This window comes from Megascapheus bottae, chromosome 2 (assembly GCF_031878675.1).
Source record: "Megascapheus bottae isolate mThoBot1 chromosome 2, mThoBot2.hap1, whole genome shotgun sequence".
Lineage (NCBI taxonomy): Eukaryota > Metazoa > Chordata > Mammalia > Rodentia > Geomyidae > Megascapheus > Megascapheus bottae.
This window is the reverse complement of record NC_143510.1, coordinates 93,473,720-93,490,909: the sequence shown is the minus strand read 5'-3', so window position 1 is coordinate 93,490,909 and position 17,190 is coordinate 93,473,720. Positions and strand designations below refer to the sequence as shown.

The window sequence follows — 17,190 nt, the reverse complement described above, 5'->3', positions numbered from 1 at the left end:
TCCAATGGTCAGCAAATTGGTCGCTCATCTATTTGAGTTAAATCTACTATCTTTTCTGCTTAACTTGTGCGCGTGTGTGTGTGTGTGTGTGTGTGTGTGTGTGTGTGCGCACGCACGCGCGTGCGTGCACGTGCACATATGTGTGCACCTATACAACTTGAACTGAAGCTTGAATAGGCTTGAACTCAGGGCCTGGGTGTTGCCCATTATTGTTTTTACTGAAGGCTGGAGCTCAACCATTTGCCCCTTATTGTTTTTACTGAAGGCTGGAGCTCAACCATTTGAGCCACAGTTCCACTTTCAGATCTTTGGTGATTAATTGGAGATGGTTTCATGGACTTCCCTGGCCAGGCTGGCTTGGACTGTGATCCTCAGCTATCACTTCTGAGTGACGAGGATTACAGGTGTGAGACTCTGGTGCCCAGAAGTGTTGGGAGCAGGAACCCACGGCTTGCGCATAATAGGCAAGTGGTACAGCACTGAGTGACACCCCTACTTTAAAATATGTTTATACACTGTGTAAGGATTGGATCTGGGAAATAGCATGCCCATTAACTCAAACATATCAGTCTTTCTGGAACCCTCAAGAGCAGGTCTTCCTTTCCACTAGCTGTTTTGAAATAAGCAGTTCATGTTGTCCACCAGGTGCACTGCTGTGCTGTAGAATGCAGAAGCATTCCTGCTGGCCAGCTGCACCCTCTTCATCCTTTCTCTCCCCTCTTCCTATCACCCTCTGCCATTAGCATCCCGTAAAACCTGTTGTGTAGTTGCCAGGCTGGGGTCCATCTGAGGATGGAGACTCTTATATCCAATAAACTACTCAGAAAAATCCAGAAGTGGTGCTGTGGCTCAAGTGATAGAGTGCCGGCCTTGAGCAAAAGAGTCCGACTGTTCCCAGGCCCTGAGTTCATGCGCCAGGGCTAGCATAAAAACATACAACCCCCCTGCAAACAAATAAACAAACCAACCAACCATGATTTAAAGGACAAACTGCTGGAGGGTAGGGCAGGTTCTGTTTTCAACTATGGGCCTAGACCCCCAATGGACTGTTGTGTTTGCTGGCAGTGCATGGAGTGAATACTTGCTGAAAAAAACCACACACACACACACACACACACACACACACACACACACACACACACACACACACACCATGAATGTTTAAGTGAACTCCAGTCTCCGTTTTCATGCAAGGAGCATCGGAAGACTTCCACTAAAGTCTCAGTGGGAGGGGGCACCCACAGGTCCTCCAGACCATTTGCCCACCGGGAGAGGGCTGGTCCCCACTGCAGGCTCCTGGCTCCTGTGCTGGGGTGGGGGGGATTACTTTTCATATGATTATTTTGTTCATGCTGTCTTCAGCTAAGTGTTTCTTGCCTTGGGTCGGTTTGTGTTCAAGTAATAAAGCTCACACCAGGCAGTGCATTCTGAGTGATTATCTCACTCCTCTGGGTTGGGGAATACGGAACTGGGCCAGAGCCCTGGCAGCGGCGTTGTTATTAGGAAGGGGATTTATGGGGAAAATAAAGCCCAGGCTTCCTCGAGGGTGGTGGCTCTGCGCGCATGCGTGAAGAGCAAGGTGAGGCAGGAGACCTGTGTTCTTCATCAGTCACCCAGCCCAGATGCTCTGGACTTCCAGCGGCCTTTCAAGAACTTTTTCTCTTCTTTTGGTCCCGGGGCTTGAACTCAGGGCCTGGGTGCTGTCCCTGAGATTTTGTTTTGCTCCACTTCCAGCTTTGTGTGTGTGTGTGTGTGTGTGTGTGTGTGTGTGTGTGTGTGTGTGTGTGTTTAATTGGATATTAGTCTCCAGGACTTTCCCACCTGGACAGTCTTCTAACCTTGATTCTCAGCCTCCTGAGTAGTTAGGATTACAGGCGTGAGCCACTGTGACCAGTCTGTTATTCATTTTGAAAAGGACCAGGACAGCCTCCGTGGTGGACCGCCACTGGCTGCGGCTGTAAGGGAAGAGCTCTTCCCCGGAACAGGAAGCAGAGCCTCGTCTTAGCACCAGCACACTGAGATGCCAGTGTGCATGCGTGTTCCCCCCCCACACACACAGCCTAATTGCACTGATCAGAGCCTTCAGTGCAAGGTCGAGCTGAAGTGGTAGGAGCAGACCCTCCTGTCTTCTTACTGACCGTATAGATAATGTTTATGGTCCTTTGTCATTGAGCATAATGTGCTGTATGGACTTTTCCTCAATATTCTTTTTTTTTTCTTTTTTTTTTTTTTTTGTGCCAGTCCTGGGCTTGAGCTCAGGGCCTGAGCACTGTCCTTGGACTTTCTCAAGGCTAGAGCTCTACCACTTGAGCCTCAGCACCACTTCTGGCTTTTTTCTATGTATGTGGTACCGAGGAATCAAACCCGGGTCTTCATGCATGCTAGGCAAGCACTCTACCACTAGACCAAGCTCCCGGCCCTTCCTCAATATTCTTTATAGTTTCTTGAGTATTTTTTATTTTTTCTTCCCTTAGGTGTATGATTTTCTGAAACAATCTTTTTGCATTTATTAAGATGAATATGTTTTTTCCCCTTAATTCTGTTTGTATGATATATAGTATCAACCGAGTTTTTGCATGTTTCACCCTTAAGATTTCCTGTGATATATCCAATTTAATTATTTAATATATTATTAGATTCAGTTTGTTAATATTTTGCTGGGAAGTTTTTCTCTGTTCATTTGTTTGTTTTTTCCCCCAGTTCTGGGGCTTGAACTCTGGGCCTGGGCTCTGTCCCTGAGCCTCTCGGTGCTCAAGGTTAGTGCTCTACCACTTGAGCCACAGCACCATTTCTGGCTTTTTCTGCTTACATGGTACTGAGGAATCAAACCCATGGCTTCATGCATATTAGTCAAGCACTCTACCACTAAGCTACATTCCCAGCCCCTTTATTTTTCCTTGATGACATTGTCTGGGTTTAGTATCAGCATAATCCTGATTTTACAGAACCCGTTAGAGAATGGTGTGGGAGAATCCAGGTCTCTTACTTGCTAGGCAGGTGCTCTGCCACCAGGCTCCACCCTACCTTCCTCCTCAGCTATGTTTTTGGAAGAATTTGTGATGGATGGTTTTAATTATTCTTTACCTTCATTTTTTTTCTTTCTGTAATATATTTTTTCTCCTCCTAAAGTTTGCACTAGAACTCAGGACCTTGTGCATGCCAGGTAAATGTTCTATTGCTGAGCTGTGTCCCCTTAATTATTCTTTAAATGTGTGGTAGAATTCACTAGGGAAACTACCTAGTCCTACACTTCTCTTGTCATAGCTCTGTCTGCCTCTTCTTGTTAGTTTCAGTAACCTCCAGTAACCTGTATGGTTCTAAGGGTTTTCCAATTCCATCTGGGTTACCTAGTTTATTAGTGTGCAGCTGTTCAATGAACTCCCTTGTAATTTTTTGTTACTTCTCTAAGTGATAATGATCACTGTCATCCCTGATTTTAGTCATTTGAATGTTTTCTCATTCTTACTTTTTTTGGGATGGCAGTCTAGATAAAAAGACCTGTCAATTTCATTGCTATCTTCAAATAACTAATTTTTTTTTTTTTGCCAGTCCTGGGCTTGAGCTCAGGGCCTGAGCACTGTCCTTGGACTTTCTCAAGGCTAGAGCTCTACCACTTGAGCCTCAGCACCACTTCCAGCTTTTTTCTATGTATGTGGTACCGAGGAATCGAACCTAGGTCTTCGTGCATGCTAGGCAAGCACTTTAACCACTAGACAAAACTCCCGGCCCCCTAATTCTTTGTTTTGTTGATTATTATTGTTCTGCTCTAGTCTTTATTAGTTTCTTTATCATGGTCATTGGGTTTAATTGGACTTTCCTGGGAAGCTTAGTTATTAAATTGAGGTTCTCATTCTGTTTTGTTCTGCTCTATTCTATGTTTCCATTCCGTTCTGTTCTACACCTATCCTAGTCTCTTTGATTTTGCAGTGCTGTAGATTGAACTCGGGGCCTTGAGTTTGCTAGGCATGTACTCTACCAAGTGCGTTACATTTCTTTGTCTTTCTTTTGTTTTCTGGGATAGAGTCTCACTGTGTTCACTGAGTTGGTGGCTTGCCTCAGCCTTGTGAGTGCTGAGTTTGTAGCTATGTATCACCATGCCAGGCCACCAACTCTTCTGCTTTTCTACTCTTTACTGCCTCTCAAAGAAATCAGTCAGTGATTGAGCTGTGGAAAATCCTCTTCATTGTCCCATTTATGAAGTTTGTAGGATGTGCTGAGAACAACCCAGAATCATGATTTTGTACATACCTGAAAGTCATGAATGCTGGGAAGGTAGCATGTTTATATGCCCTGCTGTCCTTGCAGAAAAGGGATTGGAAGCTGGCTATATTAACAGTGTGTGCTGTAGGATAACGTGGTCTGTTCTCCTCTCATCACAGGTTCTTAATGGATAAGATGGCGGTTCTACCAGACTGGCAAACTCTGGATCTTCAGACGCGGAAATCCACACATCCAAGGCCACGCTCTTCACCGTGTAGAATTTCCTCCAGAAATAGCTTTCAGAACCTCTTCAGACCTTCTTCTACTACTTCAAGTGAGTATTCACAAACAAAGATTAAAAACACCCGCAGAAGACTTGCCTCCCTAGTTTAATGTGTGCCTGGCTCAGGACTAAGGGGTCACGTGGTGCCAGGACAGCTCCAGGAGTCATTCATGTTCACGTGGGCTGTGTGGGAAGCAGACATAGCCCCATCAACCCTCTTGCCTGAAGTTTTTGAGTGAGTGGGACAGGATCTGATCTGATTTTGCAGTCCGAGGGCTCAGTGGCTATGTTCTGTAGCACACTGCTTGTTGTTGTTGTTTTTAAAGTAACAGATTTTTCATTTTATTTTTTTTTTTGCCAGTCCTGGGCTTGAGCTCAGGGCCTGTCTTTGGACTTTCTCAGGGCTAGAGCTCTACCACTTGAGACTCAGCACCACTTCCGGCTTTTTTCTATGTATGTGGTAGCGAGTAATCGAACCCGTGTCTTCATGTACCGGCCATTTTTTTGCTTTGTAGAAAATTTGAGCAGGAAAATGGACTGGGAGCATTGCCTAGTGGTAGAGTGCTTACCTAGCACGCATGAAGCCTTGAGTTCAATTCCTCAGTATCACATACACAGAAAAAGCTGGAAGTGGCGCTGTGACTCAGGTGGCAGAGCACTAGCCTTGAGCAAAATGTGCCCAGGCCCTGAGTTCAAGCCCCAAGACTGGCAAAAAAATAATAAAAAAAGAAAATTTGAGCTGGAAGAATAGAAAATTCCCATCCTGCTCTTACTCCTTACTCGTTGAAAGGTTCTCCTCTGAAGTTTTCTGGTTTTTCAGGTTTGAGTTTAGGTTTAGTGAAGGGAGTAATGTCTGTGTCTAGATTCTTTTTTTTTATATGCAGATGGCCACTTGTTACATTGTGAAAAGACGACCTTTTCCTTGTTGTGTTATCCTCACTTATTTATTGTGTATTTTGACATTTAAAATATGTATGTAATGTACTTCTGATCACATTTACTCTGGTTACCTTCTCATCTGTCTGTCTATCTATCTATCTATCTATCTATCTATCTATCTATCTATTCCAGTTCTGAGGTTTGAACTCAGGGCCTGAGCTGCTATCCCTGAGCTCTTTTGTTCAAGGTTAACACTCTACCATGTCCAGCTTTTTGTTGGATAACTGGAGATGAGTCTCACAGACTTCCCTGCAATAGTTTTGAACCATGATTCTCAGATCTCACCGTCCTGAATAACTAGGATTATAGGCATGAGCCACCAACATCAATTTACTCATTTTTTTATTGTTGCAGAATGAAAAATTTTATCACCACACTTCATTCATTCAACTGGTGAAGGGTACTTTGGTTGCTTCTGTAATCATAAATAAAGATACTATAAATATCCACATACTTGTTTTTTGGGGATCTTCATTTTTTTTCTGGTATAGAACTTGAATTCAGGAACTTGTGTTTTCTTGCTTTACTTTTTTGCTCAAGGCTGGCACTCTTAATAAATAAGCCATACCTCTACTTCTTACTTTTTTTTTGTAGGTCATGGGGCTTGAATTTGGCCTGGGTGCTGTCTCAGAGCTCTTCAGCTCAAGGCTACCACCCTACCCTTGAGCCAAGCCCCACTTCCCATTTTCTAGAGGTTAATTGGAGATAGGATTCTCAGGTCCTTTTGTGCCTGGGCTGGCTTTGAACCTTGATCCTCAGATCTCAGCCTTCTGAGTAGCTAGAATTACAAGCATGAGCCACTGTACCCGACTGCTTCTCACTTTTTGCTAGTTAACTGGAGTTAAGAGTCTCACAGACTTTTCTGCTTGAGCTGGCTTTGAACTGCAGTCTTTAAGTCCTAGCTTCTTGTAGAATTAGGATTGTAGGCATGAGCTTCTAGATTACTGATGGCCCTTTTTAAATGTAGTGAAGTTTTTTTTCACTTAAAAATGTTATGGATCATTCATATATATATATATATATATATATATATATATATAGAGAGAGAGAGAGAGAGAGAGAGAGAGAGAGAGAGAGAAAGACTTGTTTAAGTATCTTACTATTTAAACACAGGAGCCCTGTGCTTGTCACTGTATTTCCAGAAACTTTAACAAGTTTCTGTTTCTCTGCTGAGGTCCCTAGGTATCAGCACGCTCTCTAGTTTCCTTTATTGTATTGAATAAATTTCTGGTTATAGTTTACCCATGTGTTTGTATTGGTTTTCCTGTGGGTGTTGTTCTGATGACTGTTTTTGCTCTTGGTTAGGTGACCTTTCCCTCTGTGTTTTTCTTGCCATTAGAAAGAGTAATTTCAAGCTAGGAGTTGGTGGCTCACGCCTATAATCCTAGCTACTTAGGAGGCTGAGATCTGAAGATTGATGTTCAAAGCCATCCTGGGCAGGAAAGTCTGGGAGGCTCTTATCCCCAGTTAACCACCAGAAAACCAGAGCTAAAGAGCTCAGGGACAAAGCCCAAGTCCACAGTTCAAGCCCCACAACTGACAAAAACGTAGTAATGCCAGTAAGAGAGTAGAGAGCGAGGTAAGTGATATTTATGACTAGAGAGGAATCTGCCTCCTCTCAGGCCTTTCATGAGGGTGGGCTTATGTGATGCTACTTCTGGGGTGAGCCGTCTGGAGCTGGTGGCAGTTCCCTTAGATTTAGGTTGTGCTGATTTAACATTTCCCTTTTGCAACCTGAGATCTGAGCTCTCTGTGTTTGCAGCCTAGCTGTTAGCATGAGATATGCTGTGGGGGACATCTCTGCTTCCCTGCTCACTTCCATGGGACTGAGGGCATGGAGTTCTTCTAGTTATCCAGCTCTGCACTTGGCATTCTGTGTCAGGACAACACTGTCCATCCTGCTGTCCTGCTTGGAGCTTGTGGCCGACCCATGGCGTCCATTCAGTGAAGCCCCAGGTCCTCTAGAGGGGCGGCCCTGCCTTCTCTGTCTGAGGTACACGCATGGCTGTCCTGGCCTAGGAGCCCACACCCAGTCTTCAAATGGCCACAAATAACGGCCAGTGCTGCAGGCAAGCTCTCTTTCCATCCTGAGGCTGGCTGTCCTCTCTGGAAGTGGTCTCTGTGAGTCCTCAGAGCGCGGCAGGGTTTTCAGCACGTGCTTTTGTCCTTGCAGTTAGATTGAGTGTGGTGGGCTTTCTCCATCCTGCACTGATGCAGAGGAGTCCCTCACACAGCTCCAGTGACGTGACATCTGTTTGTGCTCCCCACAGTGGGTCTGCCGTCATGGTACCCCCTTCATTTCCAGTCTCAGAGGTTGCAATAGGCATGTGAGGTGAAAAGATTTCCTCCAGGTGACCTCACATCGTTTCTGGTCTATGTTTTCTGCTACTTTTTAGTTAGCTTCTGAGTTGTAAAGTTGAGGTTCCAACTTGAAGAACAACTACAAACTACAAGCAGAGTCTGAGGAAGGCGCTTGCAATGGAGGTGTCGAGGTGTTAGCCTGGACGTGTGACTGTGGTAGGGCAGGAGAGCCTGGTGCATTTAGCTATTGGGGGCTGGTAATACCAGCTCTTGGGGGCACACCTGCTCTTTCTGAGAAGGAAGTGTGGAGTCGACCCCCTTCTTGAGCAGCTTGGAGGTGGGGGGCACTTTCATGAGAAGATTACCTTTCCCCCCTCCTTCCCCCCTCGTTTTTGTTTTTGTTTTGTACCAACACCATTGTTGTTATTCTCCAGTGGCAACCTTTCAGAGGTGAAAGAGTGACCACAGTAAGCCCAGAGCCATTGACTGTAATCTAGTGACTCAAAAGAGCTCTCAAGGTTGAGGTCGAAAGCCAGTCAGGGCAGAAGAGTTTGAGTCTCTTCTCCAATTAACAACCAAAAGGCTGGGTGTGAAGCTGTGGCTCAAGTAGCAGAGCACCAGCCTTGAGTGAAAATCAGCTCAGTGACACTTCCTAGGTCTGAGTTCAAGCCCCAGGACCGGCCCAAATGAAAAACAAATACTGTAGGTTTTCCATGATCAGCCTAACAGTGACTGAACTTGTAGACCTCCAGAGCGTGGAAGAAGCTGCTTGGTTCTGTTCTTTTACGTGTTTAATAACAAGCTCCATCTCTCTTATAGCCATATCCATTGCAAATCCAATCCTGTCCTCCTTGGATATTAGGCGGATTCTATTTAAAAAAATTTCTGATAAAAAGGATGAATTGAAAAAAGCCTTCCAGCTGCTCGATACGGACCAGAATCAGACTGTGAGCAAGAATGAACTGAGAAGAACCATCGCCACTTTCCTGCTGCCACTCACCAGAGAACAGTTCCAAGATGTGCTGGCTCAGGTGTGTCCCCGGGAACACATGGGAGGTGCGGATTTTGTTGTTGTTGATGTCACAGAGCTTGAGTTCAAGGCCTGGGCGCTGTCTCTGAGCTCTTTTGCTCAAGGCCAGTGCTTTGAGCCACAGCACTATTTCTGGTTTTCTCATGGTTAACTGAAGAGAAGAGTCCCGTAGACTTTCTGGCCTGGGCTGGCTTTGGGCTGCAATCCTCAGATCTTAGCCTCCTGAGTAGCTAGGATTATAGACATAAGCCATGGAACCTGGTAATGAGTTGATTTTTTTTTATGTCACCATTTTTTTTTGTCAGTTGTGGGGCTTGAACTCTGGGCCTGGGTGTCATCCCTGAGCTCTTCACGGCCTTTAGTGCCTAGGCTGGCTTTGAACTGCGATCCCCAGATCTCAGCCTCCTGAGTAGCTAGGATTACAGGCGTGAGCCACCACACCTGGATCAGGCTGTGTATATTTTTAATAACTACTTTGGTAAGACAGAATTTACATATCATAAGTACACTTTTGTTATAAAACCTTTTAAATTTGCCAAATAATCTTTAACAGAATTATAAAGACAAAAAGCATACTTTCATGCAGACTGACTTTTTTAAGTAAATGATTTGCTCTTAATTACAAATTCTGGGTATGACAATGCCTTCTTTTCAAAGCCAATAAGTCCAAGAATGTCTTTTAAACCTGGTTGAATTGGTGTTTTTAATTTATTCAGAGTTGTGCAACTGTCACAGTTACAGGCAACTTAAAAGCTATTTTTTTTCTGGGATGAAAAGGCTGAGTGCCCAGCTCTACCTCTGTTTTACCTGTGAGCCCTACAATCTGAGCCATTTCCTCCTGTGGTCACTTTGCGATTAGCTCCAAGAAAGGACAGAATTTATCTAGAATCTTCCGTGGCAGAGCAAACTGCTCCTCACACAGGCAGTGCCATCCGCTCATCATCTCCTGGTACATGGCACCGCTGCTGCCGTTCGGCCGGAGCCACCTGCCGTTTTGGAGAGAGCCCTCAAGCAGGGGTCTCTCCAAAACCCTCAGGACAAAGGGTACATCTTTGGCTTGGTCTTAACTGTGTGCCCCCTGCCCCCTTGTCTCCGTGTTTAGCCCGAAGCAGCTGTGAAGACAGCGGCGATGTTTGGAAGTGCTGTCTTCCTGAACACAGCTCCACAAAACGCATCTCCTTTTTCTGCCCTTTGCCATGTCCCTTCATTTGGCATTTTGGATGAGTGGCTGGGGGTGCTTTGTGGAACTCCCGGAGTTTTGGCCTAGGGTGTAAAACTCCAGTTTTATCAGCACTGTCTAAATGGAGGACAGTATCACTATCCCCGAGAGAAAGCCTACCCTTTTACTACCCAAGAGAGTGACAGCCAGTACATCTGCTTTCACATTGTCAGTGCTAAATAGCTAGTAAGGGGGTCATATACTTTGTGACCTCTGGTGTCTGTTTTTCTTCTCTTTTCTTTTTTTGCCAGTTGTGGGGTTTGAGCTCAGGGTCTGAGCACTGTCCGTGGACTTTCTCAAGGTCAGAGCTCTACCACTTGGGCCTCAGCACTACTTCGGATTTTTTTCTATGTATGTGGTTCCGAGGGATCCAACCTGGGCCTTCGTTTATGCTAGGCAAGCACTCTACCATTAGGCCAAACTCCTGGCCCGGCATTCTGACTTTTAAGAGTACTCTCTCTTATAAGCATTGCATTTATTTCCTCTGAGGCTAGATTTAACAGACACTTTGTACCAAATGGAGAATTAAAATATTATTTCCTACTGTGTGCCTTTATAGTCACGATCTAATGTGTAATTTACAATTTTGACAATATTCCCAAGCTAATCAGATATGCAGGAAGGGAAGAAGTGCAGAAAATATGAAGTGTGTATCTGTTTTTAAAAGTGACTTTTTTTTAAGGAAGCCAGTGAGAAGCCAGGAACATTAAAGACATTTTTTTTCAGAGCCAGTCTTATAACAGACTTGCTTTCTTGAGCTTGTACCTGGTGGGACCCAGAGATCAGTCATGAGGGGGCAGTGTGCTGTGGGTTCCAAAGTCATGGGCACGGTTGATGCGAGTGAAAGGCACACCCCATGCTCCTGCCTGGGCTGTCCCGACGGACTTCTGTAGGGATTTTTTTTTTTTTTGCCAGTGCTGGGGCTTGAACTCAGAGCCTGCACACTGTCCTTGGGTTTTCTCAAGGCTAGCATTGTACCCTTGAGCCACAGCACCACTTCCAGCCTTTTCTGTGTATGTGGTACTGAGGCTGTGTGCATGTGAGGCGAGCGCTCGATGGCTAGCCCACGCTCCCCATGCCCTTCTGTAGGTTTTATGACCAACCCACAGGATGATGCAACCTCCCTGTCCTGGAGATGGAGACAGGAGGCTTCATGGCCTTTTACCTTTGAATATGGCAAAAGCATTTTCTAGTTAGGACTGAATTTCTTTTTTCAATTTAATTTAATTTTAATTTTATTGTTGGGGTGCTATACAAGAGGGGTTACAGTTACATGCATCAGGTAGTGTGTACGTTACTTCTTGAGCACTGTTACCCCTTCCCATGTTTTTCTCCTACTTTCCCTTCCCTTGCCCCTTCCCACTCATCTTATTTTTTCCTTACCTTCTCATTTTCAAATACACAAACAAACATATATACAATATACCAAGTACCAAAGTCAGATACAGTAACAACATGAGATAAACCTTAAAGGGAAAAGAAGAAGAAAGAAATAGCTTCATATAGTACATTAAGAAGAACAATCACAAAGATACCTCCACTCTCAGGGGACATCTCTTCCTCCCCCAGGGGACACCTCCACTCTCAGGGGATACCTCCTCCTCCCTCAGGGGACACCACCTTCTCCTCCTCTTCCTCCTCCTCTTCTCAGGACTCTAGGGCTTGACCTCAGGCCCTAGGTACTGTCTCTGAGCCTTGTGCTCAATCCTAGTGCTCTACCACTTAAGCCACAGTGCTTTTTCCGGTTTTTCCTGAGTAGTTTATTGGATTATTGGTGTCTCAAGGACTTTTCTGCCTAGTCTGGCTTTGAATCACAATCCTCAGATCTCAGCCTCCTGAACAGATAGGATTATAGGTATGAGCCGGCTACCAGCTCCTAGTCCTTCACTGTTGTTGTTTTTTTTTGGTCAGGCATGGGGTTGACCTCTGGGCCTGGGCATTTTCCCTGTGCTTTTCAGCTCAAGGCTATAGCCCTACCCTTGGGCAACAGTGCCACATCTGGTTTTCTGGTGGTTAATTGGGATAAGTCTGTGAGATAAGAGTCTCAGAGACTTTAGTGCCCAGGCTGGCTTTGAACCGGGATCCTCAGATCTGAGTCTAGGATTCCAGGCATGAGCCACTGCTCCCAGCAGTTCTTCTCTTAAACACTTCAGCATATTGTTCTGAAGAAAAAGAAGGAGAAGCAGTAGCAGCAGCAGCGGCAGCAGCATTAGCACTGTTTGTCATGGATGAGATAGTCATGTGCCACCACACACACTTGTTCTGGTGAGACCTTGTCCTTGCTGGCTTAGAGCCAAGTCCTCCTAAACTCAGCTTCCTGGATAGCTAGGTTGAGACACCACTCCCAGTAATGGACTGAGGAAGGGTCTCAAGAAATGTTCTGCCCCAGCTGGCTTCACGCTGTGATGCCCCCAGTCTTGGCCTTCCAGGCAGCTGGGGTTACAGGTGTGAGCCACAGTTTTCTTTTATTTATTTATTTATTTATTTATTTATTTATTTTTTTGCCATCCTGGGCTTGAGCTCAGGGCCTGAGCACTGTCCTTGGACTTTCTCAAGGCTAGAGCTCTACCACTTGAGTCTCAGCACCACTTCCGGCTTTTTTCTATGTATGTGGTACCCGGGTCTTTGTGCATGCTAGGCAAGCACTCTACCACCAGGCCAAACTCCTGGCCCAAGCCACAGTTTTCTGACAGGACTTTTCAATTAAAATAAAAAGGTTTTTTCTCCTACCTTAAAGCTATTTGAACTTTTAGAAAAGTCACTCAGCACTGGGAGTATACGTCAGCATCTAGTGTACATATTAGAATATGTATGTACTCATTTCATCTTTTTTTTTTTTGTTTTAGGTGTGGCTAACTTTAGGGTTTAGATAATTTTGTGGCTGGTGCCCTGACTCTTAGTCTGGAATCACAGACCGGCACTTGGTTTTCGGAGGCTGCCTGTGATCTTAGACCCCCAGAAAAGTGGTTGTAAGTGCGTACCAGCAATCCAATCCACAGCACACCATGGAAGCTGAGCTTTACAACCCACCTGTGCGCTCGACTTCGTTGCCTGGACCTTAATTCTTTAATATGCTGCTACTCTTCTTGTTTGAATGTAGCTTCCTCTGACCAGTTCTGGAAATGTACCGTACATGGAGTTCTTGTACACCTTCGGCAGGGTTGACGTGAACACAGATGTTACAAACAGGTAAGTGTTATTCGGTCATAGGTAAACTGAAATTAAGATGATGCATAAAAGCTGTGACAAAAGGCCCCCCAAAACCATCACAGCCATGGTATCTCTATCTGTATTTATGCCTGTGTCGTCCTTGTTTGCTCTATGGCTGTGTAGCCCAGGATGGTGACCTTCAAGTCACGATCCTCTTGTCTCAGCCTCTGGATTGCTGGGATTGCAGGCATGCATCAATAGGCCTGGCATGTAGCTATAGTTACACGAGAAGTGGGTGGTAGAGCTTAGCCATATGGAAGTCAGTAGATTGAGCTTCAGTCACAGTTGTGTTTAGAGAAGATTCTAACATGTATTTAAGAGACATTTCAGAATGAGACAAGAGATATTGTCATGAAATGTTATTGTAATGAAATATAAGCATAGCCCATGAAAAATAAGACAACTACACTATAAATAATAGGTTTTAGATTTGGAATAATGGATTCTAATTTTGTACTGTTTTCTTTCCATCTGATTTCTTTATTTTAATTTGTCTTTTTTTTTTTTTTTTAACTGAGGATTGAATCTGTGGGTATTGGTCGGTGTCTACCCCTTGAGCCGTGCCTGGCTTTTCATTCTGCAATGAGATAATAGCATGTGGAATTTCCAATGTGTTGGTTTATGTGCATTTTTTACTGTCATTAATTGGATGTGACACATTTTGGTGGCTTGAAAGGGAATGTTAACATCTTGTCTGAGCACTTTTGGCCTCTCATAGTCCCAGCATAAACATAAGGCTTATTTGCTTCATCTTCAAAGTGAAGGGCCAGCACATGGCAGTGAATGTCTGTCCCCGTCAGCTGAGAAGCTCTCAGGGCCTAGCGTGTGGTTTGTGCACAGTCTATGCAACACTGGGTTAGTAGAACAGTGCCACGAAAGACTAGACTCTGCTTGAATAAGCTCAGTTTCCCCCAGACCTGAGCTCCCTGCTACAGGAAAGACATGTGCTGTTGTCCATATAGTGCTCTTGCCTGAACCCCACTCTTAGTGCAGAGGGAGAAGTAGGGAGCTGGGCCCATTTCCAGACCATGTCTTACGTTATGGCATAGAAAACTGACGAAGGCCTTCTCCAGGACCCAGAACTTCTCTGTGGCTATTCAGTTAGTGCTGTTTGACTCTGTACTCCTTCTTTTTACACAGACCCCTCTTTGTTTGTGTGACAGATTGTTGTATGGGCTATAACTAATTCAAACACACTTTGTTTCAAAAGCTAAACTGTTGGGGCCTTGTGGGAAGGGTTGGGGTTTGAACTCAAGGCTTTGCACTCAGATAGCAGTCACTGTTCCATTTGAGCCACACACTCTGTCCCACTCCCACTGTGTGTGTGTGTGTGTGTGTGTTTAACATTTTATTAGCTACTATAATATAGACCCTAGAGCTGCCTCATTCCCATCCCTCTCCTCCCTCCCCCAACTATGGGGGTCAGGCCTTCCCCAGAGCTCCTGCCTTTGCTGCCTGTGCCCGTTGGAACTGCTGCAGCTGGGCTACAGTCTCCCCCTGTTGCTCTGATTGCTGCTCAAGGTCTCGAAGCTGGGATTCATAATGCTTAATTTCAGCTGTGACATAGTCCAGCCTCTTTTCCCACTGTGGCCTGGGCCTCTCCCAGCTCTTGTTTGACCAGCCCGCGACTCAGAAGTTTGAAGACCATCCTGGACCCATCTAGCAGGGCCAGTTCTTGCTTCACGATGTTATTTTCTGTTAGTTGGGCTTCAAGCTTCTGCCTCCCTGACATGGATTTACTCAAGTCTTTTTGTAGCTGTTGGTCTTTCTCCACTTCTCCTTGCAGCTTCTTTTGGATCAGCCAGGATGAAAGTCTGTGGGGAACGAGAGGGGAGAGCTGGGTCTGAAGCTCGGGAAGGTACCTGAGGTCCCTTTTCTGGCTGGTGTTCTCCCTTCTGTTTCCCACTTTTTTTTTTTTTTTGAAGTTATGTTTCAGGCAGACTTTTGGCAGGACCAGGCATCAGAACATGATCCTCCTGTGCTTAGTCTCCTGTGGAACTAGTGGAATTACAGGTGTGCATAAGCATGCCAGCTTATTGACTGGGATGTCTTGATTGGCCTTCAACCAGAATCCCTCCTAACCTCTACCTCCCAAGTAGCTGGCATCATCAGTGAGTGTTGCCGCTATCTGGCAAGAAAAGATTAAAAAAAATCTTATTGAGAAACTTTTATCTAGTTAGATGAAAATGATCATAAGCTCCCTTCTTCAAGATAAAAGTTTAAATATTTATGGAAAATGTGAACGAATTTTTATTCTGAAGCTAGATTCTCTGCTGTTGGAGACAACGCATTATAGCAAACTGCCTTCTCTTCCCCAGCAATCCTTGTGGTGGGTTATCTGCCATGAATAGCATTTCCACTGAAACAATTATATTTGTGGGTCACAGGTAAAGCATATGTACATATCCTCACACATCAATGAGACTGCAAGGACTTCTCAGATGGGTGTTAGATATCCACAACATTAAATGCCAAAGGGTTCCATTCTTCAGCCAAAAGACAGAGTATCTGACTGAGTAAAGGTTCTAACTATTTACATATTTTCCCCCTTGCTGTTTGTAGGGCTTGAGTTCAGAGCCTGGGTACTGTTTCTTAGCTTTTTTTGCCCAAGGCTAGAACTCTACCACTTGAGCTACAGCTCCACTTCTGGCATTTTTGGTGGTTAATTGTAAATAAGAATCTTACAGCCTTTCCTCACAGATTGGCTTTGAATTGTGATTCTCAGCTCTCAGCCTTCCTGAGCTCTGATGCCCATCCTCGACTATTGACTTTTTAAAACTAAAGGTGCATTTAAGAAAAGGGTGGAAAAGGTTGAAAGAAAGATGGGAAATGTATGCCATAGAAAAGTGGAACAAGAGGAAGTAACACTACTAATTTTTGACAAAATTGATGTTAAGGTATCTGTATTTGATTATAACAAATGTTCTACTTAAAAGAGCAAGATACAAAGATACCTGATACAAATAGAAAAGTCTGGGAAGAGAAAAACCTAAACCTATGGAAGGGCGAAAAGAGAAAGGATTTAGGGAGACATACCAGTCGAGACTCATCTTCAAAAAGTTCCTGTCTCCAGGTTAATATCTGAGAACAGATGACTGCAGCCCAGAGAGGGGTGGGAGGGGAAGTCAGGGTACAGATCAGGAAAAGCGCTGGTGCAGGCAGAGGGAGAGGTGGCAGAGTTGACCAGAGTTGCGAGGAGGCTGCAGCCTGCTGGGTTCTTGGTCCAGTTACTGACCAATGTTGCATACATCCAGTTTATTCCCACCGGTCACTATATCATCAGGGACAGCATCTGGCTCACTGCCATGACCCACACCCGGCAGAGAGCAGTAGAGCACTGTGCAAGTGCTGAAAAGCCAGACCCAGGCCTGGTGTGGAAGAACTGTACAAGTGCTAAGAAGTAGGGGAGCCATCGTTCAGTGTCCTTTGTTCTCTTACCCTGTGCCCCAACTCCACCAGGGTGCTCCAAAGAGGGCGCTGAGGGTCTCTAGACACACAGATCCTACACAGTGCAGAAGACTGAATGGGGAAAGGCGGATAAAGCCAAAGACATGGAGGACACACTCCACTCTGATGGCCTTTGCTAAGTGGCCCAGGGGCCACAGTGGTCAGCTCTAGGGCTGACCTTCATTCTCCTGTCCACATCTCTACCTCTGAGTCAGGATGATGGCGGTCCCAGGCCCAGAGTCCTGCTGTGAATTCAGTGAGATGAAACATGGCCGTAGTAAGTGCTCCCTGAGCATCCACTACCATGGCCTCATCGCCAGCGCCAGAGGAGAGCCATTTCACCGTGAGGAAGCAGGCAGAGAGAGGTGAAGTCGCTCGCGCATGCTCATGCTTCAAGCTTGTCCTTTAAGAGAGGCTTCTTAGGCCAGGTGCTGGTGGCTCCTACTTATAATCCTAGCCACTCAGGAGGTTGAAATATGAGGATCAAGGTTCAGAACCAGCCTGGCCAGTAATGCTGACACAACTCTTATCTCTAATTAACCACCAAAAATGCTGGAAGTA

At 45.2% G+C, this 17,190-nt stretch overlaps 1 protein-coding gene and 1 pseudogene across 1 annotated transcript in view; one reads left to right on the top strand and one right to left on the bottom strand.

Moving 5' to 3' along the window:
• The window catches only part of Efcab6 (EF-hand calcium binding domain 6), a 153,747-nt gene that overhangs the window by 11,642 nt on the left and 124,915 nt on the right, over positions 1–17,190 (top strand). The window contains exons 4-6 of the mRNA XM_090328864.1: positions 4,380–4,534; positions 8,543–8,754; positions 13,073–13,161. Of these exons, the coding sequence (XP_090184990.1) occupies positions 4,380–4,534; positions 8,543–8,754; positions 13,073–13,161 (456 nt within the window). The remainder of the gene's footprint in view (positions 1–4,379; positions 4,535–8,542; positions 8,755–13,072; positions 13,162–17,190) is intronic.
• LOC150067666 (prefoldin subunit 6 pseudogene) lies at positions 14,605–17,018 on the bottom strand (annotated as a pseudogene).